At 37.8% G+C, this 24,828-nt stretch overlaps 1 protein-coding gene across 3 annotated transcripts in view; it reads left to right on the plus strand.

Moving 5' to 3' along the window:
* Nucleotides 1-24,828, plus strand: part of lypd6.L (LY6/PLAUR domain containing 6 L homeolog) — a 40,244-nt gene that overhangs the window by 318 nt on the left and 15,098 nt on the right. For 2 of the 3 annotated variants that reach the window (XM_018235761.2, XM_018235760.2), the window contains exon 2: nt 24,196-24,373. In XM_018235761.2, coding sequence (XP_018091250.1) covers nt 24,256-24,373 — 118 coding nt within the window. In that variant the 5' untranslated portion in view covers nt 24,196-24,255. Of the gene's footprint in view, nt 1-115; nt 257-24,195; nt 24,374-24,828 lie in introns of those variants that run through there. The other variant, XM_018235762.2, reaches the window with a different exon arrangement.

Genomic DNA, 24,828 nt, shown 5'->3' on the forward strand with positions numbered 1-24,828 from the left:
TGCTGCAGCAGCTGGGGTGCACAATAGCAGCACTTACCTTGCGGCACATCACTTGTTGCAGCTCCCGACAAACAGCAATAGGAACAAGTTGCAACACAGAAGCGCGTCTTTGTCAGGCAGACAGAATTCCCCTATCGCATTTCTCTCTCCTGCCACTGAAATCGCTATAAAATATCGTTACACCACCCTTACCCAAGGTGATCTCTCCCCTACACCCACCCCCTGCCTCAGGGCCCAGGAGTTTCCTGACTCTACTGTAAGTACTGTAACTTGTTACTTTGCCATGCATCTGCAGCCTTCTGTATCGTAACATTAGTAACACTGTATCACAGCACTGCTGTTGTTATTATTATTATCATCATTACATCTTTATATCATGTCAGCGCTTGAGCCATTACAGGTTTTATTTCAGGCCAGGATTTCATTTTATTTCCTACAAATCCTGCAGTATTAATAAGATTTCCATTCGATGCCTTTATCTTTTACTATAAACACATTTAGTACTGTTGCTAATAGACTGCAATTATATGATACCTGTAAAAATACCTTCTTGCTGCCTGAAGCTTTTCACTGATAATACTTACTAGCAACACTAAATCAATGTGAAATTAATTGGGATATTACGTGATAATCCTTCATATTTTTCATACATTCCCAGGAAATAATGTCACAGCAGATCCAAATGTTATATATTTGTATAAATATATATCAAACCAGGTGCTACTTCATATCATATCACTCTGTTTAAATGACGATAATGTCTTATGTGTCTGTGTGTGTGTGTGTGTGTGTGTGTATATATATATATATATATATATATATATATATATATATATATATATATATATATATATCTCTCCAATATAATCCAGCACATTTTTAAAAAAACAAATATTGATCTTTATTCAACATTTCGACCCAAACTTGAGCCTTGGGTATAAGTATTTTGGTTTTCTGAGCACCCAGGCATTTTTGTTTTGTTACCTGAAGTTTTTGGATTTTTACACTATTTTAAGGGCAACATGGGGACCCACACTGAACAGAATAGGCTCCCATTTTATTATCTATATATAAAACATACACAAGCGCATTACTTCTACTACATTGGAGCTGAGCACTGGCGCAGCATATGAATGATTAGACTAAGGGCAATTAGTCACTGGAGTTTTAGTGGCTATATGCACCTGTTACTGGAATGTCCCTCTGTGCTGTGTTGTGTGTTCTCATGTTGCACTGAAAGGAAGTGAGGAAGAATCACAGTTGTTGGGTGTTCATAAAAAGTACTTTGAAACCAATATTCTGCATGATCAGGCTGTTCCCATTCACTAAATCCCATTCCCATTCACTAATTCCCGTTCACACTCAAGCACAAACACCTCCTAGATCCAAATGTAGCGATTAGTGATAATGGTTGAACTCTTTGCATTTACATGTTATTTTATTTAATGTTCATATACATTTTTTGGGGAAAATATATGAAGATTTCTATATTTCTCCAAAATGCAAATTGCAAAACAGCACACACCACAGATTATGATGACTGCAGAAAATTTGTCTGCACAAAGAATAATTTGCATAGCGAGGCTGGACTTGTTTTCAAAACAAGTATGATGTGTCTGATGAGTACTTGCTAATATCCCCCACGCTTAGGGGTGTACCTATAAAGGAAGCAGACCCTGTGACTTTTGGGGGCCCAGGAGGCAGTTTCCAGCAAATGTTTATGAACAATGTCTTATTTATCTGAACACTAAGGGGCAATTGACTAACAATTGCATTTCTATTTTTTCCACAAATCTCTAAACATTTGTGGTTTTCCCATTTTAAAATTGAGATGTATTAAGTGTAAAAACCACGAAAACCTCAAATGTAAAACTTTGCCAGATAAAAGTTGTCAAGGTCCTATAAGTCAATTGGAGCTGCGCTGATCCTATTGGACTGTTTTAAATCAATTTGGACTTTCAGAGGATTTAAAGGCTTTATTCGTATATTTTTTCGAACCGTTCACTGTAATTTATTCAGAGGTTTTAATAAATGTCGCTAAAAACACTAAAATCCGACCTTTTATAAATAGGCCTCCGCATGTTGCTAAAAGAAAATGTATTGCACATATGGATTCCAGACACAAGTGACCAAAGGTTGGTTCTGTTCTGCAGATCCGATGTCAGTTTTCTGTCTTTCCAGGTTGAAATAATTTATTGCAGGATTTTACCCATACAGGATATACCGGTGCTAGACCAAGGGGTGTTTGCTGATCAACAAGGTGTGTTGTGTTAGGTTTGGAGTTATTTCTAGCAAGTTGACATGAAAAACCTATTGACACAGTTCCGCTCATTTAACATAAATTAGAAGATCAGGGTGTGATCCTGTCTGCTTTCTCTGAACCAGGGCATGTTCATGGCTCCTTCATCACCTTCAGAGTGTCAAAGGGTTGATTTTTGCCCTCACTTGTCTTGGACAAGGCGATAATGACAGCTCAGACTCTTCCATTTTGTCAACCATCATGTCATTATAGCCATGTGTTTGTGAGGACCCCTTCTATTAAATTTGGTTAGCCTTTAATACTGTTGTAGGTCCAATCTGTAATAACTGAAATTCAAATAAATGTATAATAGTAATGATATTTCAAATTATCCTGAACTTGTTACTTATAAATAAAGTACAGTATTGTATCAATGGAGTAATAAAGTGCAACCAGCAGATATGTTTGTTAATTATTTGAATCAAAGCTAATTGCTGACTGGTTGCTGTAGATGACTGCAGATGGTTTTAAATCCCCAGATCACTCAATGTGTTATTTACATTAAACTTGGCCACCAACAGAAAATACTATGGTATTAAATTTTGCTGTGCTGTTACTATATCAAGTAACCCATTAGTGATTTTCATGACCAACCCTGTCAACCATCTCTCCCTACTACACCTGCTATCCCACAGCCACAGTTTCTTCCCAGAGACTATTATCCCCACTGCTACTGTAGGCACCATCTCTCCCTGCTATACCTGCTATCCCACAGTCCCTTCCCAGAGGCTATTATCCCCCCTGCTACTGTAGGCACCATCTCTCCCTACTATACCTGCTATCCCACAGTCCCTTCCCAGAGACTATTATCCCCACTGCTACTATAGGCACCATCTCTCCCCACTATACCTGCTATCCCACAGTCCCTTCCCAGAGACTATTATCCCCACTGCTACTGTAGGCACCATCTCTCCCTACTATACCTGCTATGCCATAGTTCCTTCCCAGAGACTATTATACCACTGCTACTATAGGCACCATCTCTCCATACTATACCTGCTATCCCACAGACACTTTCCCTTCCCAGAGACTATTATCCCCACTGATACTCAATTTAAGCATTTAGCTTATAAAGATGAATCGGATAAATAAACACATTTATGTGACCAAATGATTAGCAGAAGTTGCCACTTTTTCCAAATCTATACATTCTTATTCTGTCATATTATACCATTATGACAAATAATAGGTAATTATATCAGTCAATCAAAAATTTGTTTCCAACAAATCAATACTTGGTAGCTGATATAATTTCTGAAATGTTTTGTACAAGTTTCTGTTTTAAATATGGCGGCAACTGCTCTCTATTAGTTTTTACCTTTCAGCTGCCGATGATGATTTTGCTAGGCACATAATGTAGTTTGTTGCAAATTTACCGGGCCTTTGGCTGTCTATTTCCGTTTCTGCTTATTCCCGATTCTACCTCATTACCACAGTGTGCCCCCACAATCTGCTCGGACCCATTCACAACCCAGGTAGGGACCTTTTACTCTAATAACAAGTTTCAACATTAACTGTTAATCCAGTTACAAAACGAAATTCCGCCAAGCGACGCCATACAATAAATGCCAGTACAAATGACTGTACAGGAAGATAAACAGAAGCCTATAAATCTGAAGTGTTATTTTAGTCGCCGTCATTGTGCAGACTACAGGGTTATGACGGAGCAGATTTGATTGTTTTTCTTTCATGCAAAGAATTAAATATGCTTGGTTTAGTGCGTGAAAGAATTTCCCTCAAAGAAAGTATCAATTTCCTACCTGCTGTGTGTGGCTCTGTCTCTAATACCTATCATGTTATCTCTCCTGCCACGGGAAAGGAGACAATATTCACACAGGCACACTGAGGTGTTTTATCTCCCCCATGTTGGTTTGCTTTCTTCCTAACAAGCTCTGGGCCTGAGATATGTGTCATCATTTCTTTTTATTCTGGAATTCTCTGTCCTCCTGTTGAAATCAGAGTTTGGAGTTGGAACCCTTTAATTAGTAATATTACTTGTATAAAAAGTAATATTAACGTTCAAGCTCATATCTCAACACCTGTGTTTTAACTTTTGGTCTGTTATTATGTTCTTGCATGGGCAAGCACAAGAGGTAAACTGTCCAAAGTGTATTCATATTCCTCATAAATTTATCCAAGAGTGGGGAATCATCTCAGAATACGATACACAGAAAAGCTTCCCTCATCATACCTTATTGTTGGCTTTCAATAGAAATTAAAAAAAAAAAAAAGGAACACCTCTGAAAAATATTGTAATCCTCAATCACGGAGGAGAGAAATTGTAAATAAACATTACTAACATAGAATTTTTTACAGGTACAATTCCTTCAAATAAGTAAATAAACATGCATATGCATTTCTATATTGTAACTCAAAACAAGCAAATTTTTAAAATATACTTTAATATAGAATATTTCACATTCAACTTTTTAGTAAATAAATACACAAGTTTTAAATATTTGTACCACAAAATAAGCATTTTTAAGAATCCATTTTTGATATAGAATATTTCACGGATATAGCTCCCAAGTAAATAAACACACGCAACTTTATTTTATATATTGTTACCAAAAAATTAAGCAAAAATTTTAAATTATTTTTAATATATACATATAATACATATAATATAATATTTTCAGGAATTAAGCTTTTTTTAAAAAACAATTTAATGATTTTATTTTACATATTTCCACCCAAAACAAGCAAAATGTATAGGTTTATTTTTAACATGAAATATTTTATGTGTGCAATTCCTAAATAAAGACACATATAACTTTATTTGATATTTTTAGCCCAATAATTAAGTAAAATTGTTGATTTATTATAATTCTCAGAATGACAGCTTCAGTGGGGAAGTCCTTTTTTTTCTAATGAAAATTCACTTTGAAAAACATGTCAGTTTGAGAAATATAATACTTTTTTTTTTTTTTTTAGATATTGTTGTGTATTGACACCTCGTGCTCTGATAAATATGCCCCTATTTGTCAGGCAGTTAGCTTACAACCCCATCAATCTTGGCTTTAAAAAATGTGTCATTTCTTGCACTCACAATGCTACGTTTGACTGACAATAAAAACTTTTTATTTACAACTGAGCCCTCATACCATCATGTGTAAGACATTGTTGATAGTGGTGGAAAGGGCAGTTTGTTATTGCTTTTCAGCCCCGGGACGTCTCAAATGTGTTTTGAGGTGTGCACTGAGAAAGTGAATAGGGGACGATAGACGTGTGGTCTTATAATCTCGTACATTACATAGGTGAGTTTAAAATGTACCTGTGTCGATCTGTATACCTTATAATATATTTTGTGATTGATATATATATATATATATATATATATATATATATATATATATATATATAATATATTTACTTGCATTTTGTGCCTATTAATTTCCCTTGTGCTACATGACTCCATGAAATGTGTACAAGAAGAATTAATGCATCCTCCTAATTCGAAATATGTTGGAAGGCCCTTTAGAGTCACCCTTATGGTCCTGTATTTTATGGTAGTAGATACATTATCCTCTCTATATATATATATTTTAGGGGCCTCCTAGGGCCTACGCAGAATCTGACATCTGGGGCCCACTATCATGAGAAGTAAAAATTACTACTTGTGTTTATAATATAGAACTGAAGGGGCTGAGTAGGGCATCGGCCCACTGGGACATTTCCTGGTATCCTGGAAGATCAGTCTGACTCTCATAGGGTTGTACTAAGTCATTTTGGATGTGACTGTTTAGCAAAACAAATGTGAACCCTAATTAGAATTTTCATCACTGGCTGTGTTTTTGGTAAACAGTTAACATTCTGTCACTATCCAGCAAACTATAGTGACCCTCCCATATTTTTTGAGAGTTGTCTATATTTAAAAGCTCAGGAGAAAGGAGGCGTTATGGGTGTGGTAAGAGTGTGACAAGGCACAGCAGAGTTGGGGCTTGATATAGCATGGACAAAATGTCCTGGATTTCAGTTATAGCAAATTGATATCTCTGTATATAATATTCTATAATATAATATATAAAATGTGTGTGCATATATATCTATATATGTGTATGTGTGTATGTATATATATATATATATATGATTCCGAAAGTACCTGTACTCATACACTGGTCAATGGTGGGTGCACGGTCAAAGTATAATATCCACAGTTGGAGTGCTGGTCCATTTTTGAACTGTGTATATATATATATATATATATATATATATATATATATATATATATATATATATATATTATGTCGGTACAGTGAACACACTCCTCCCGGATATATTTCTGTCGATGGTGGTGCGTTGGTCAAAGTTTGATAATACAATCCAGTAAATGTAAATGTGTCTTTATTCACAGGTTCATTTCCAACGTTTCGGTCCTCTCTGGGACCGAAGCGTTGTATATATATATACATACACTAGCATCTACATTCTATTGAAAAAGCAATTAGATTGCAATAATTGTGAAACTGATTTTTATTACAATCACTGGCAGATTGCTTAGATAACAAAACCTGATCGGCGAAATTGTTCACATACCTGAGTCCTCAAGATGCAGTTTTTGCTTGTAAATAAAGAGCAAAAGCCCAGTGCTGCTTAAGTGATTTACGAGGGGCTACATTGCACATACTTTTTGGCTGTTCTTGGGCTTCACCTGTAAGTCATGTCCTCGGGTCAGTTGCACATTCAAGCTCAAAGAAATCTAATGATCCCAGCAGGTTTTCCTGAATTGGTACATAATTGCTATGGCTGAGGGTAATATGGTTCTTTTTATAGACTGGGTTCAATTACCAGTTACATTCATGAAATTAAACTGAAGTCTTACTTATCAGAAAACGATGCTTTGGTTTTATGGTTGAACTTTTTAAAAGTGACCAATCAGCCTCTTGCCATTGGTAATGTCTGCAGGACAAGGCCTGTAGAAGAGTAACTGGGTGAAAGAGCAGGCTCAGATTGCTATACTGCACAACTAAAAGGCAAGCTTCAACTAAATAGGGACACTTATTATCTTGACGAAGGCTGTATCGAGTGCTGGTAGTTGCCCATATAGCAAAGAGTATTTTTTATGAAACCTTGACCTCAAGGATTGGTTCAATATACAGCTAGATTTATACCAAAAGGTAATTTTAGATTTAGTGCAATACCCATCTGTGCCTCTTGTCTGTCACGAATGGAAACCACTTTAACGGCAATTTCCATTCATGTCAATGATAGGAGGCACGGGTGGTGTTGTTTGTTAATTCCACATCAAAAAACTGTGACTTGCTATGTGTGTGTGTGTTTTTTTTGTATGCACAAATGTGTCCCCAAAATCTCTCCTCCTCCTCCTCCTCAGTAATACAGTTAAATTCTAATTGGTTTATAAGTCATTTGCCATGCAAAGCCTTTTATGCTAATCCCCCTAGGTATAAAGGTGTTTATACTTACTAGGACATTATAAATTCCTACTAAGGAAACCCAAAATCTAAACAAATGGGGAATAAAGGCACAGTACATTTTAATGCACATGGAGCCCCTTCATGTTCTGATGTTGCTTGGCCTTTAAAGTGACCACTGATTGTTTGTTTAGCAGTTCAAACAGTGTTTAAAGAGTCCAGCTGACAAGTGACAGTTCTACCTGGCCAGTTTGGCCTAATTACATGTTTATTACTATTTAGAGAGTCATTTCAATATGTATAGGGCGTAATACCCCTGGCTATTCATGAAGCCAATTGATTCCCATTATCAGCTAGTAATGAAAGGTGTGCCCAAGCAATCATGGAACTTGCTTATTAGTGATTAAATGAATTTGTCCAATGTGAAGTGCAGTAAAAAACTAATGAGCACTCGTAAAGTGAACTTCTGGCAGACACACTCATTAGTCACACTTGCTATAATGAAGGGTCCCCTGTATGTGTGTATATTGCTTAAATGACAGATCTTTAAGAACAAATGGAAATATGTGGGGATATCAGAAATAGCTGAGAACAGCTGTTTCTAATTGAAACAGCCTTTAAATAGAATTCAAATATTGGAGAGCATAAAACCTAACCCATCTGTGAATAAGTCTGAATTACCATTGTTCAATAGCTGCAACACAGACTTGCACCCATAGAATCCCACCTGTATGCTGCTTTGTAGGGGAAAAAAATGGTTGATTCCTTTAAAGTGATTCGAAGCGACTTTCCAATAAACATATTGCAGATTTCACTCTTTTTAAAGTTTATATGTAAATGCTTATATTCTCTCTGCTCTACTGGTTCTGACCCCCGAAACAGTGTAGTAGAGCCAAGTCATGTGGTGTTGTAGCCACTTTTTTTCTGCTGTTCCACATGATTAAAGAGTCATCCTTGAGAAGCGCTGAGAAATTCATTCATTTATATTTCTATAAATGATTTATCTTTGTTAATGATTTCTGCCAATAATCAACAAATGCAATATTAATTAGGGCTGGCAGGAGATTTTAGTGTTATGGAGGCTGTTGTGGAAGCTTTGGGGGAAGGCATGAAGTTTAAAAATGTGCCCCCTGTGACATTGCATATAAGAAGTAAAATATTGTCATAAATTGCATTGCAGTCTTACCTTGGATGTGGGCCCCAGTCTTATTTATTGCCTGGGGCCCCCTTTTTAACTACAGTTCTGCATCGAATTCCAGGGAATCGTGACAGAGCAGCAGCATTTAAAGGGGTGGTTCACCTTTAAGGTAACTTTTATTATGTTCTAGAACGGCCAGTTCTAAACAACTTTTCAATTGGTTTTCATTATTTTTTTTTCTTTGTTTTATGGTTATTTGCCTTTTTCTTCGGAATCTTTGCAGCTTTCAAAAGGCTGTCCGTGATCCCTTCTAAAAAGCGAATGCTCTGTAAGGCTACAAATATATTGTTATTGCTACTTTTTATTACTGATCCTTCTATTCAGGCCTCTCCTATTCATATTCCAGTCTCTTATTCAAATCAGTGCATGGTTGCTAGGGGAATTTGGACCCTCGTTACCAGATTGCTTAAAATGCAAATCGAAGAGATGCTGAATAAAAAGCTAAGTAACACAAAAACCTTCAATAATAAAAAATGAAAACAAATGGCAAATTATCTCAGAATATCCCTCTCTACATCATACTAAAAGTTATTTCAAAGGTGAACATAAATAGCAATAGCTTTAATTTATTGGTAAACAGAAGTGTTTGTCCTTAGGGCTGCCTCATTGTTCAGATGCATTAAGTGCCCTTCCCTGAAACCCAATAAATCTGCATCTAAAAGAAATATCTTCTGTTTGCTCAACGCTTTCCTACCTATTGTTCTAAGTTGCTCGGCCAGTGGATCTCAGAGAACCTGACAGAGCTGGGCAAGGCTTGTTTGGAGAGCAGTGCAATGTTCTGTGTGTGTTTAGCAATTCAGGCACTGGATAAACTGTCATTAAAGATAATGAGGCATAGATAGATTAGATAGATGATCTAGATATATACAGTAGACTGACATACAGGTCGATGGTAACACAAGACATGGACAGTAGATATGCACATTAGACATACAGACAAATACAGTAGATACTATAGATGTGTACATTAGGTATACAAACAGATATATAAAATGTATCTTTGTATTACTTACCCTGCTATATAAACCCTGTGTAATAATAAAACAGTACCTTGTATTTGATGGTAACTAAACTGCTTGAATCCATAGTGGTGGTGGCAAAACAACTGATTTGAGTTGATTTACTGTTTATTAATGTTTAAATGTGTTTTTAGAACCTTACATATGCAGATCCATATGCAGATGATGGAAAAAACTCAACTCCTAATTACTCTTCATAATAGATCATGTTGGTTTCCACCTTCCAAATCTAAACTCTTGGGATGTTCCATCTGAAACTAAATTGACATTTTCAATTGCTAAGAACCAGTCTATTCTATAATAAGCTCTTGTGTCTCACAATGCAGTCATGCTTGCTGTGCCATCACTATAAAAGCAGCATTGAGCTCTTAAGAGAGCATTTAATTATCCTTTAGCGGACAGACAGTTACTGGCATTCTGGGAAGGCCCTTAATTAGGCAGCATCAAAGCCTTTTCAGTGGGATGAATCACTGCTTGTGTAAGGAGTTTGGCCCCTTACCTGTTCTTTAATGGCCTGAGTGGGTCCCGTACCCTCTTTGACAGTCAACTGTAAAACCAATAAAACTACCAGTACATCTCAGGATAATATATTCTGAATGGGAAGAGCATAAGGCAAATAAGTACAGAGCTACGTTTTAGAATGACTAGACTTAAAGGTTCCCTCCAGCAGAATTGTTCTTACTACAGGGAAATAGCTGGCATAGTTTGATGGCATCTCTCTGCACAGTCTATAACAAAACCCAGGGAATTGTCCCTGATATGAACAGTGTCATTTCCATCACTGTGGCACTGTCCACAATCCAATTACATCTGCCAAAACATTGCCTTTGGGAGCTTCTTAGAATAGCATTTTAAACACAATAGGAGGCAAGTAGGAAGAGACATGTAGTGGCACCTTCATAGAATCTTTGGAGGGAAAAAAGTAGTTGTATATTCAGAATACAGTTTTTTTTTAAAAAAAAATGCTTTTTTTTACAAAATGTTTAGTTTTGGCATATAAATACTCATACTGCTGATTTCATGGTGGTTTCTTTGCTATATTTGGTTATGTGCAAGTCACAGTTAAAAGAACTATGCACTGATCCATTTACCCTTTCATTCTGCCTACTAATAAATGGATAGTGGAGCTTTGGGGTCTTGTCACGTGCATTCTTTGTAACAATTTCACATTGTTTTGCTGTTTTGGTACTTTTTGCAGATTTACAGTGGATATGATGTATGTGTGAGCAGGAATAGTCATGTTTATATACAACCATACAAGGGCAGATAAAAGCTTCCAATTTGGCCCATTCAGAGTTGGCAGATTATCTGCCTGTGTATGGTTCCCTGCCTGACCTCCTCACCATGGGCTCACTCTGCTCCCGATTGCCCTATAACTGGAAAAGCTGGTGCAGATTCAGGGTAAAAGAGCAGGGGTTAAAGCTGGCCATACATACAGAGATACTCGCCAGTTGTGGGTTCTTTTGAACCTACCACTTACAGCATCCTCAGTCTGGCCATTTCCTAACCCTGAGCCATCGCTGATCTGCTTTGCCCTTCCCACAAGGCAGAAATATTAGGACAGAAAGGTTGCAATCCCATATGTGCCCCTGCTTGTCCCTTTCAGTTGCGGTGGAGGTGGGTTAACAGTAATTTCTATGCAAATTAAGGGGAGTGGGAGACTTGACTATCACTGAGTGAGATAGCCACTTGAGGTGGGCAATATCAGGCTGATCCGATCATGTACCCTAGGGTTCAACTTTTGGATCACAACAAGGAGAATATGGGTGGTCAGATCGAGGACTGCATCAACTAACCAACAGGATTTTCAACCCTGCCTGATTGACATCTGCCCAAATTTTGTCCAGATATCGATCGGGGAAGCCTGTCAGAGGGCCCCATACACCTGCCAATAATCTTAATCTCTAAATTTATATCTATCCGTGTATGGGGACCTTTAGCCGATATCTTTATAAAGAGGAGGGGGGAATTGTACCCTATAGGATTGCTCACTAGGCAAGTGCCTCTTGAGCCTACCCCTAGTTCTGGCCCTGCCTGACAGGACTCTCATCTGTCCTCTTCTGATGGCAGCCTAAGTTATACCTGTATACTGGGCTATCTGAGGCAAAGAATATGGCAGCTCCCACTCCTGTGTATAGAGGCAAAAATAGAGAAAATTAACATTATTGCACACAACTCTGCCCTAACACACCTCTCCCTCTTTGTCTTATGGAAAAGGAAAAGCCAACTACTACTACCCTTGCATTCAAGTTGTTGGCTGGTCAGTCACAGATTTGCTGGATCAGCTTCTTTCCTAGCACTATGCTTCCTTTGCTGCAGGAAGAAAAACACAATGTAAATGTAAGTTTTCCTGTTAAAATGCTACCATCAGCTACAATCGATTGTTTCTAAGTAACCGTAAATAATATTATTGCACTTGCACAGTGTATAATCTGAGTTTAGATTCAGAGTTCAAACTGCAATATACCTTGTGGCATTATATAATAATATAATGCAAAATGGGGATCCCTAACTTATATAGATTCCCTGTATCTATAGGGGCTCACCTTTTCAAATAGATAGAAAGATGCTCCTGAATTCCTTCAGGACTGGTCAGTAGTTATACTAAAGATTAACCTAAAAGGGGCTTACACATACCATCCCCATATTTAAAGAGAATTATTAAAGAACAACAAGTGTAGCTTGATGCAGAAACATGTTTTAATTGTTTACTGCTTACAGGAATGTAATTACCCCAGCTAAATGTATAAGTCATTAGCTGACCTGTGTCTGCTTTTTCTTACAGGTGGAATTGGCAGGGGTTTTCTGGACCCTAAGGGCAAGGGCACACCAAAGGTTTTGTAGGTAGGCGGGGAAGTGATCTGCTCCTATACACTTTCATACTTAGTTGCACTGAAAGGCACAGCCACGGCCTGAGTGCAGTTATACGGAGAGGAGCAAATCGGAGATTGGCACGAAAACGCAAAAGCATGCAAACGTGTATGGTTTACTTAGGGGCAGATTTATTAAGGGTCGAAGTGAGAATTCGAATTTTCACATTTGTTTTTGGTCAAAACTCTCAAATTCGAATTGTGAATTATGTCGATTTGAGTTTTAATTCAAATTTGATTTTCGAGATTTATCATACTCCCTTCTAAAAACTCAAATTTGACCATTCACCACTCAAATTTGACCATTCACCACCTTAAACCTGCCGAATTGCTGTTTAAGTCAATGGGGTCCAAGGGTCAATTTGGTTATGTTTGCAGCCTTCCTGACATTTAAGTGTTTATCAGAGAAAAAAACTCGAGTAGAGTTTCTTTTACTTCGATTTGAGTTTTTTTTAATTTGAAACAAATTAGTTTTGAGCTTTCCGGTCGATCAAATTGGTTCGAGCTGAGAAAATTCAATTTTGTTGATAAATTTAGGTCGAATTTCAAGTTCATGGGAGTTTTAAAAACTCACATGAATCGAAATTTGACCCTTGATAAATGTGCATCTCCAATTGCAGATGTAAATCCAGGTGTACTGAGATGTATATTGAGATATTAAATGGACTGCAGTGTCTTCCAAATTCTGTTCAGATCCACTTGGGTTTTCCTAGTTGTCCTTCCGTTCTCATTGTTGTAATGAATCCTATTTGCGGGAAAAAAGCTTTGTAAGCTGCAGTCTTGCCCTGCTTTTGGCTGAGATTCCAGCTATCTTTATAACAGAGTATTCTGTCACTTAAGCTGGCCATAGATGTTGAGATTTTTAAAAGATCAGATCCTCGTCGTGAGACCACGATCTTCTCAGAACGATCGTACGATCATACAAATTTACCATCAACTAAAAAGATCAATTTGCCAGGAAAACAAAGGGTAACTGCCTGCTTGGCCCTGCAAACATAGATAGATTGCACTGGGGCCGACAAAGATTTTTTGACCTGGCCGATCAATTTCCTGACAGATGTCGGCCGAAAAATCGTAAGATGTACGATCGTTCGAATCCCCCTAACCGCACGATAATTTCAAAGGATTGGTCTGACTTCCCTAAAATCGGTCGTTCGGCAAGAAGAATCGTCGCGTCTATGGGGAGCTTTAGGGTAGGGGCACACGGCGCGATTTCGCCGCGATTCTGCGCTAAGCGAGTTGTCGCTGCGTTTTTTAAGCCGAAATAGCTTTGCTAACTTTGGCGCTGGCGTCAATGCAAATCGCGGCGAAATCGCTGTGCTAATTCACACGCGGCGATTCGTTTTCTATTGTCGTCCGAAGTTGCCTCGCTGGGCGTTTCCGGGCGACAGTAGAAAAAGAATCGCCGCGTGTGAATTAGCGCAGCGATTTCGCCGCGATTTGCATTGACGCCAGCGCCAAAGTTAGCAAAGCTATTTCGGCTTAAAAAACGCAGCGACAACTCGCCCAGCGCAGAATCGCGGCGAAATCGCGCCGTGTGCCCCTAGCCTTAGGCATGGATCCTATCTGACACCCCACTGCAAGATTTACAGCCCTTAATTTGATTAATTAGTAAAACAATAAAGATAAGAAAGCTAAACAAGATATCTTAAGTAACAGAAAGCTTCACAGCATTTCCATTAAACAGTAACAGAAAGCTTCACAGCATTTCCATTAAACATAATGGAAATATTGGGGTTACTGGGATACGTAGTTTAACAAAACCTGGAAGGCCATGATTTGGATATCCTCATTTATTTTATTTTTAATTTCTGTCTCCCAGTCATATTGCTTTGCCTTCAGGTCCCCTTTCCTCTAGGCTTTGCACTTCCAGCTGCTCACATTACATGTTTTTTTTTTACAGTGGTCTTTGATGATATATGAAATCAGATCTATTTTCTGTGAGACAAATATACTGTCTAGAATTCTTGTTTCATCTTGGAGTAAGGCAGGTTATATATTGTTGTTGAGACATTCAAAATTAAAGGTTAAGTTATTACATTTAGAGCTGAGAAACAAGCAAACTGTAGTTAAATAACAAATCCATGGATTGAAGGCATATGACTGAAGGGACAAGTACAAGGTTAGAAGTATTTGACGTGAGTATGACAAGTATGTCCATTACTGCGCTTAACTATTTGCCCAAAGCAAGAAAGGAGAGATTAGCGCCTCAGATAAACTGATCCACTCTCATTTTTTCTACCTGTAATTATTGCATTTTATTATCGGCTGTGCCTGTGCCCGTCTTTTCTTCTCTTCCTCAACTGTTCAGAGTTTACTAGAGAATAATTGTATGTGTGCAAGCTTGCATTAATAAGTGTATTCCTTTGTTACTGAGAGTAACTGAATAAAATAACTGCTGTATTTAATAAAGGCATTTGTACTCAGAACAATTCTACATTGTAATAATTATAGTAGAACAAAATATGAATATTGAGTATACAAGGTTATTACTAATATTATTATTTTTATTATTATTATTATTATTTCATATAATGTTGCTAAGCAACGAACATTCTTATCTGTAGAGCTTGCAATCTGCCTGGTTTTACACCTTCTTTAATGTATTTATTTGCCTTTTTGTAGCACCTGCACTGTGCTCTTCATTGTTCTAAATTCATTTTTAAATAAAATCTTTTTATGTTTTAAAACTGAATATAATATAATATATCGGTCTGTCATGACTTCCTGGCATAAAACTACTAGTTTTGTTTCCACTTTTTGTTTTTTTGTTCCCCTATTGGATTTTAAATACATTTAATTTATTTTGTATACATTATAAAAAAAGAAAAGGTCTTATTTTTTTTTTTTTTGTAATATACACATTTTTTAAACATTATTTCATAGTGTTATAGTTTAGAAAAAATGTGGACATTTAGCTAAAAGGAACCACCACTAATTTGGGAAAAAGTCAGCAGATGTGTTATGAATTTCTGCTGATTTCAGAATTTAGGATTCTACTGAAAATATGTAATGAATGTATTTTTAAACGTTTCTTAGAATTACATTTTTCTTTCATTATGCCACAACTGTATTTAGGTGGCTGACTCATTCATATTGCAGTCCTGTCAGTGAAAAAAAGAGTTTTTTTTCTGTTGCATAAAAAAAATATATTCTATATATATTTGTTTTCTAGCAAGCTCAGTTTTCACTTTTACTTCAAAAAGAAAGAAAGTCCACAGGGCGGCAAAACAAAAATCTCATCAGAATCATGGATTGGAATGATCTGTGAAAAGGGATCCTGTGCCTCGGCTTTTAGATCATGTGCTGGTTGTATCATTAAAAAGCGTCCGTCCCCGTTAGAAGTTGAATCTGTACGCTGATCGTGTTTGACTGTTAATTATGCTTCTTAATTGAGTCTGGCTTGTGAAGTCTTCGCCCAAGCTGTTATAGGTCCAAAGGACATCAAGACGTGACCGAATGAGGCTTACCCAGCTGTCAGGGGCTCGAGCTGGGGATCTTTCCCACGACTCCCATGGAACGAGGCTTTAGAATGGAGATGCAGAATAAATATCTTTGAGAGAACCCTTAGAGAGCTACAAATCAGCATGATACAGGGCCTTTTCTGTTTCTAGTATGTTCTGACGTATGGTGAAAAACTAAGGCTTTGTTCATGTGTGTCAGGTGCACATTGACCAACAGGTCCTAAAAAGGGTCAGGAAGGCTTAAGCAGAAGAGACTAGAGTCCTATTAATGCCAGGGGTTGCCACCAGTTTTAGCAGACCCAATCACAAACAGAAGAAGAAATGTAGAATATGCAAATATACAAAATATCGAACTAGGATATCCCAGAAGTTTAATGTTTTTCTAAGTGAACACCAAGCAGATTGGCCTTTACTTATATAGCGCTGACAGATTTTGCACAAACATCATTCACCATCATCGGTCCCTGCCCTACTAGTTAATAAAACAAAACAGAATTTAGCTTCATAAATCTACCCTATTGTATCTCGCGTCTCTTTCAGAAGTACCATCGATGTGGTAAGAGGTCAGAGGATTGTTTCCCTATTTTACCCAGTTGAAAACTGTATTAAGCCTGCCAAAGGCACCTACCTACCCTACATATATCTGGTTCTGGCCGTGCATGAAGGGTTGCTCAAGTACTATAAGCATTATTTACAGGGTGAAGCTTACTTTAGTCTGGAACCCCTAGCAACCAATAAACATTTAGCTTTTAGCAGTATTCTGCAGATAGAATAGTAAAAGTCAACATTTGATTGACTACTGTTGGTTGGGGGGGACCCAGGTCTTGAGGGGCCCTACCACCACCGGCATCTGTAGTTCCCACTGTGGAATTTACGGCCATGTTTGAATTTTTTCTACAGTTTCAGTGAGGCAGAGAGACAAGCAGCATTTATAGTATTCTACTTGGTTGAGGAAATGCTTTCAATCTAACAATTTACGCAGTGGTTTTACTGGCAAATCTGGGGTTAATGGAGTGCTCATTGGCCATTTCTGCAGTGATCTTACTGTCAAGAAATGCAGGTGCCACAGGGTGTTGTGGAATACTTAGGGCCACCATGTCATGAAATGGTGGGGGCCAATTTGTCTGCATTCTGGTGCACTTTGTGCTGCAATTCCATGCCTGGAAAAGGGGGTATATTTTTAAAGGGCACCTGTTGGGCGAAAATATTTTTCCCAACCAAAGGTGCAGGCTAATAGAGCTCGCACTCCGGTTGGGGGAAACAGTAGTTTTTCTTTAAAAAATTGACCCCCAGAGTGCTAGGACACCTGCACTTGGAGAGAACTCCCGGTTCAAGTGGCCATGTCGGGGCACACAAATGCACATAATGAGTGAATGCCGCAACTTGCTCATTATGTGCATGCGCATGACGTCAGAAGCTCATTATGCGCATGTGCTCTGCACAACATGGTCGCTCACACCGGGCACTCCCTCTTAGCGCTGGTGGGGGGCAATTTTTTACCCCCAACCCTGTTACTCCCAACCGGAGTGTGGGCTCTTTTAGCCCGCAACTTTGGTTGGGTACAATATTTCCGCCAAACAGGTGCCCTTTAAACAAGAAGTAAACCCCAAAAATGAATATGCCCAAAATGACATATTTTATATACTGAACATATTGCGCCAGCCTCAGCCAGTTTCAGCATCTCAATAGCAGCAATGATTCAGGGCTTCAAACTTGTCACAGGAGGTCACCATCTTGGAAAGTGTCTGCGACACTCACATGCTCAGTGGGGTTTGAGCAACTGTTGAGAAACGATGGTTAAGGGTCGTCGCAAATGATCAAGCAGAACATGAAGTTGGCCTGTAATATAAGCTGATTCCACAAGGCTGATTATCAAATTATCATGCTCTTTGCACTGGTTTTTGTGCTGCCATGTAGTAATTATCTGTATTAATTACTAATCAGCCTTATACTGTGACATTTATATTCTATGTGTACTGTATATTGTCCCTAAGCTCAGTAAGTGACAGCAGCACAGAGCATGTGCAGTGAATCAGAAGAAAAGGAGATGGGGAGATACTGTGGCATCTTTGAAGGCACAGATATTTATTGCTAAAGGACTGTGGTTGCCTTGGGCTGGTACAGAAGCTCAAAACATAATGTACAACATTTCTAGCCTACTTCTTTAGTTAAGCTTTAGTTCTCATTTAAGGAACTCAATAAATGCCCCCCCCCACCTTTTGAATTCGTAGCTGTTTCTATCTCTTTTGCTACGTTGTGCTCACACACACAACAGTAAACGAAAGGCCATGGAAATAAAACTTTTTCAAGGTTAGGGAATATCCTTCATCTTTTCATTTACTTATTCCAAAGACCTGTTTCATTACTGTACATTAAAATTCTAGATCATTTTAATGTGCAATTAGTAGTGCAGAATCCCAAATATTAAATAAATACACAAAGTAAAGTAGTAAAAATGTAAACATGATGTTAAGGTATTTGATTCTATTAATTTTTAGAGGCGGCTTGGCCTTCAGCTAGTCAGAGATACAGAAATATATCTTGTTATATTTATAATAGCTAAAGTTGAATGGAGCCCTAATGCGTTAATGAGTTTTATTCAGTTGAAGTTTTGGTCCCTCAAGGGAATCTTTAGGACCACAACTCAACTGAGAAAACATGGTATTTGATATTTAGAAATTTTCGGGGTGGTACTATGACTCACACTGCCCTCTGTCTAGGCAGGGTATATCTGGGGCTACTCCTTCTGTATGTACCACTCACCTTGCACTCTGTCTGGGCAAGGTACCTCATCCACTCATCTTATACCACTCATCTCAACCTCACTAGCAGGCTATGAAGAAACACTCTCAAAGACACCATTGGCACAAAAAGACCCTGTCACCCTTGAGCCAAGTCTGCTGAGTGAGCAATGGTATCACTGGTACCACTTACCGCTGGTTATTTTTACAGAACTGACACAGGAGAAGAGTTAATCCCATAACTACAAGTGGGATGTTTGCTTTTAAAAGATGCAGAGTCAGCAGGAGAGGGTTATGAATTAACTTATGAGTGCAACATCACACCTCTTTATTCTGTGATCTGTCTTTGGTATAACAGGCTCTTTGAACGTGCCCCACTATCTATATGTAAAACCTGAGACCATGAAGCTTGTCAGCTTGTTATAGGATGTTAATGAGCAGGGCAGGTAGGTAGGTCTATGGCTTGAAGGCTGGTAAGTAGACATTAAGGGTCAGGGCACACAGGCAGATTCGGTGAGATTAGTAGCCTCGTGATAAATCTCTTCTTCGGGGGGGCAATCTCCCCGAAATGAACGATTTTCAGAAGTCGCCCGAAGTTGCTTCACGAGGAAACTTCAGCAACTTCGGAAAACGAATTGTGCCATCCCACCTGCGATTTACATTTTTAGCCGCAGGGGAGGCAGTTCGGGGAGATTAGTCGCCCAAAGAAGATTAGATTTGTCGCCGGGAAACTAATCTCCTCGACCCGTAGGGTGGTGGCAGACGGGGAGATTAGTCGCCCAGCAACAAATCTTTTCTAATGCAGGCGATTAATCTCCCCACACTGCCTTCGCGCTGGCAAGAATACGCCAGCAGGATCGCTTCGGGTTTCCAAAGTCGCCCGAAGTTGCCTGACGAGATAAGTTGCCCTCAGTAGAGGATATTTGTTGCTGTTACTTTTCATTGTTACTTTTAACTAAAATGAGGTCGGGCCAGCTTTTTTCCAACGTGGAAATGTATTACTCAGGGTTATTGTCAATCTTGAAGATACAGAAGTTGGCTACATGGAACACTCAGCACATGCATGGGATATAGTTACCACTGCAGCCGGTGGGGAATAAGCTACTAGCATCCCAGTTTTCTGTTTCAGATTGTTGTATAGAAGCCCTATCATGCCCAAATAGTTGTGTACAGTCCACGTTAAGTGCTTCCTCTGGCTATTGCAAACCAAAGCCTCCTCTAGAAGCAGAAAGGAATATGATCAGGTCATTGAATTTTGTTAATCATGATTAAATGTTACTGCTTGTCAGAATACCAGGTTTCATGCTCAGTACAGTGGGTCCTGCTTTGTAGTTAGAAGCAAACTTTAAATTCTCTGATTTACAGAGGTTCAAGTTTATTTCCTTTTGAGTTTGTTGCTGATATATAGGGAATAATACACCCCTGTTCTAAATTATAAGAATAATAAAATGTATCTAGGTGTTCATGGCCTACAAGGCTGTAGATTAAGGTCAGCTTTATAAGGATATATTTTTACTTATTTTTGTAATTCCATGTCTTTTGAGTGTCACTATATAGTACTTAGTAATGTTAATCCAACACCATACCCATTTGCATACTGAAATATCTTTGCTGTTTATGCAATTTATTTTTAAATTATTGTTTTTAAACATTTATTCTAAGGGCCAGATTGATCAATTTCTTCCACATCTTTTTATAAGGTATATCACATTTATCCCTGTGAAAAAGCCGTGGCAGAAATTGCAGTTGTGTGACTTTAAGATACATTTGCTTTGCAATTAATTTCCCACAATGTGGAAATCAGTTCATGACTTTAATGACTGTTTACATATGTGGACTGATAGAATTTGGCACAAATGTTGATGTTTTTGGCCCATAGGGTGAAATAGTTTTTGTTCAAAGCTGAAGAAAAAGTTCTAGGAAAATGCTTAGCCAGGTAAAACATTTTTTTTGCACTGGGGAAAAAAATCTTGAAACTGTAGAGGATATTGGGAAACATTTATAAATGTGTATACATTTTTTTGTGCCCTTAGCTATAATGAAGAAGAGTCTGATAAGGGCTTCAGAAATCATAAACATATAAGAGAATACATATGAGAATATCCAGAGTAAGAATAAAGAACAAGTATTAGGCCATCGAGTTGATTAGTTCCCATGATTTCTCTTGCACTAGGCTCCATTATACAGGATTACAGATTAGAGGGCTGCCTTGTATACTATGATACAAAGCTTTGTTATACACAATTATACGTTATAAAGATGTCTTGTACATTATATTGGGCTCAACATATGACATCGGGCTCAACAGTGGAACAGTTCTTGTGTTATAATTTATACAGTTCTTTATCAAAGTGTGAGCTATTGGATTAAATAAGAGTATTACCATGAGCCATTATTAAAAAAAAAAACTCCTATTATTACAACATGAAAAACACATTTTACTAGTGAAAAACGATTCAGAGTTTGTTTCTCTGGGAAAGAGCTGGAATTCCTTAATATTTTTCCTCAACCTTTGATAACTCGGCTACGGAGCATTCTCACAAGCTGGTGTTCTTTTATCATAACAGTTGAGATTTTACAGCCTCATTGAAATGAATGGAACAAAGCCATTTTCGTTCGCAATTGAGTTTTTAACCATTAGTATATTTTAACCCATTTGAGTCTGTATTATGATTTTTTTTACAAATATATTTTTTAAAAGTGTAGTATTGACATTTTATAAACCAGTCTCCCAGTGATGCCTCTTTAAGGATGGCTATTTCATCAAACAAAATGAGCTGTAAAGGTAAAATCTGCCTATATCGAGTTCCTCTCTAATGACTGAAATAAACGCACTCATTAAATCTGTCTCACACCTCCCCCGAAAGCATAACGAGCAAGATTGCCTAATTGTGTATCGGACAATATTGAGCTCATTACAATCAGTAAAGGCTTTCGGCACCAGTCGGTCGGCATCAACACTATTCATTTTTTAATGAAGCCAGACACTTGCACGCCCCCACTTGCCAAAGAGAATTTTTATCATTTCTTTGCAATGTAATTGAGTTAAAAGCAATGAATTTTGCTCCTTCTTGAAACCAAGCAAAAAAATTCTGATAAAACTCTGTGTATACTGGTATCTGTTATCTAGAAGTCCATTAGTTAATTTGGTTTTTTGCTGTAATAATAATTACTGTATACTTGATGGTATCTAATATAAATCCTCGATGGTGGAAAAAATCCTATAGAGTTTTTTTTTAGTGTCTAAATGCTTTAAAGCACAGACCTCAGGCCCCAATCATTATCTATCTATCTATCTATCTATCTATCTATCTATCTATCTATCTATCTATCTATCTATCTATCTATTCTATCTATTCTATCTATCTAATTAATCTATCTTTCACTCTATCTTTCTCTATTCTCTATCTATTACAAAGTTTGGAGATGGAGTTACATTCTAAGAGCCAGAATGACACATGGGAATAGTTTTAGCTTTTCCTGCTTTACAGGAACATAGTCTAATGAATTATAATCTGTTTTTACTGATACACAGTTTGCTCTGGGTTGTGTTTGCTTAAAAGTCCATTGACTGGACATGCTGGTAAATTAAGGAATTATAATTTGTAGAGTTGAGCAAAATGAAATTCTGGGAAAACAAACATGTAAATATTATTCTTATATTCCTAATACCTGTTGCATTACACATCTAGCTCAACTCTATTTCTTACAGAAGGATGAGAAAATAAAGCAAAACTGTTTGTTTACAATCTCATTTTGGTATAACTCTTCAAATGTATGGAGGGCTTTGTGTCACCTAGCAGCCAACATAAGTAATTATTTTTAAAAAGACATTTTATAGTGAAAACAGTGCAAAGACTGAGGTTAACGAGAGATGTTTTTTCAAAGTCTGTTGCACGGTAAATACAAGTGTTTTTCTGATCACTTTTTGTGCAGTTGGAGACTATGCAAGATAGTTTACCTTGGCTAAAAAAAGCGGTATGATAATACATGCTAATATGCTAAGGGACATGAAGATGTAAATTTTTTGCCATGAATACTGTACTTTAGGAGCTATACACTGACATTCATAAATGTGCTGTAAATCATCACAGCTGCCACCAGCTTTCCTTGAAGGAAATTGTCATTACCATGTGTGCTTTTGGCTGTGAACTTGAGTCCAGCACAAATATTGGTTGTATGGGAGACCATCATGATTAAGAGTTCAGAACATTTCTTCACTGACTGGTGGTCTATTGCTTACAAAGTACATTACAATAAGTGAAGGCTGATATAGCTGTCAAATTGCCATATTTGAGTTTATAATTAATAAACTCAAACAATGCACCATTAAGATTCTCACTGAAACCCACGCTTGTCTTGTGGTAGCACTGGCAGATTTATTTCTGATTTACTCCCAAATTAGCTTGTTACACTTCTGGAACTCCATGTTTTCGCTCAGGGCAAAGTAATTATAAAACATCAGAGACCAAACAAAAGGCTTAGGACCGATGACACAATGGCTTCTCTGTAACGGTACATGGTGTTTTTCTGTTTTGAGAGTTTTTGGGTGGAGTAAATATGGAAAACACTATCTGTCATGGTGAGCCAAGTATAACACTGCTCTGTGCAAGCTGATGTTCCCTCATATATAAATATTTGTATTGTAGCTTTCACTATATCCTAATATTCTTTATCCCCGGAGGTTATGGGTTAGACTTTGATTTTCTTTTAACATGTTTTTCTGTTCAGTGTTTCATTAAATGTTCTTGCACCCAAAGATGCAATGCTTTAGTTACAGTTTTTAAACATTAGGTGGCACATTAAAATACCTGAAGTTTGATGGTATGTCCTGGAACATTTAATATGTTGGCACCAGTATGACCCCACCCCTGAACATATTGCTCCTCTTATTGGCTCAAAAACCTATAGCAAGGGCTGTAAACTGAAGATGCCATAACTGTCTGTAAAGGCTGGCAAGTGCTGTTTGTGGCTGTAAGGCTCACAGGCTAAAATGCAGGAGGCAAGTTGGGACCAGGTCTGGTAACCCATAGGAATCAGCCGGTGGCATTTACAGGCCACATTTTTTAAAGCATATATCTGATTATTTTCTATGGGTTATTAGACCTATAGCAGTACCTTTTTACCTTCAGGTAATTGGTTACCTGGTGTTTGTGGTTTTTGGAACTATTTTATATTTACAATGAATAAGTGCCTAACATATAATTATTATATTTTGATCCCTCTCCCCAGGTGGCTGTTTGGAGTAGGAAGGATTTACACATGGCTGTATGAACTGGAATTTAATCTGCGATGGAAACCTGGCCAGTAGTGGCCGTCTTCCTGATGCTGAGCCTGATAGCAGATTGGGCAGGGAGCGTTCAGTCGAGAGACTTTACAGTGCAAGATATTATCTACCTTTATCCCTCAAGTAAGTGATGCCATGTGTCATTTGGTATTTCCTATGCGAAAAGGAGTTTGGAAAAAAAATTGTCATGTATATGGTGTAAACATTTATAGGGAAAATCTAATAACCCTTGCAAAGTTTGCTCCAGGTCTAGTATTCCATGGTCACCAATCAGATTCTAGCTTGCTCACAGCAGACACGCTGAAACATTGCACCTATTAGTCTTGGCTAAAACTTCTCAAAAGAAGGCAAAAATAAAATATATTAAACTGTTGCCATTGTCATGTTTTTTGAACTACAACCACCCACTGACTGTCTGAGGATGCTGGGAGTTCTAGCACGTTCTGTAAGCTTGATATCTCCAGTTTTAAAACTTTTGTAGAGTTGTGGAAAACAGAAATACTTTAGCCTTCTATGATCAGAAGCCAAACAAGATTCACTCACAGCTGGAGTAGCAACTGTTACTGACTGCTCCTGAC

The sequence above is a fragment of the Xenopus laevis genome, chromosome 9_10L, assembly GCF_017654675.1.
Source record: "Xenopus laevis strain J_2021 chromosome 9_10L, Xenopus_laevis_v10.1, whole genome shotgun sequence".
NCBI classification, from domain to species: Eukaryota; Metazoa; Chordata; class Amphibia; order Anura; family Pipidae; genus Xenopus; species Xenopus laevis.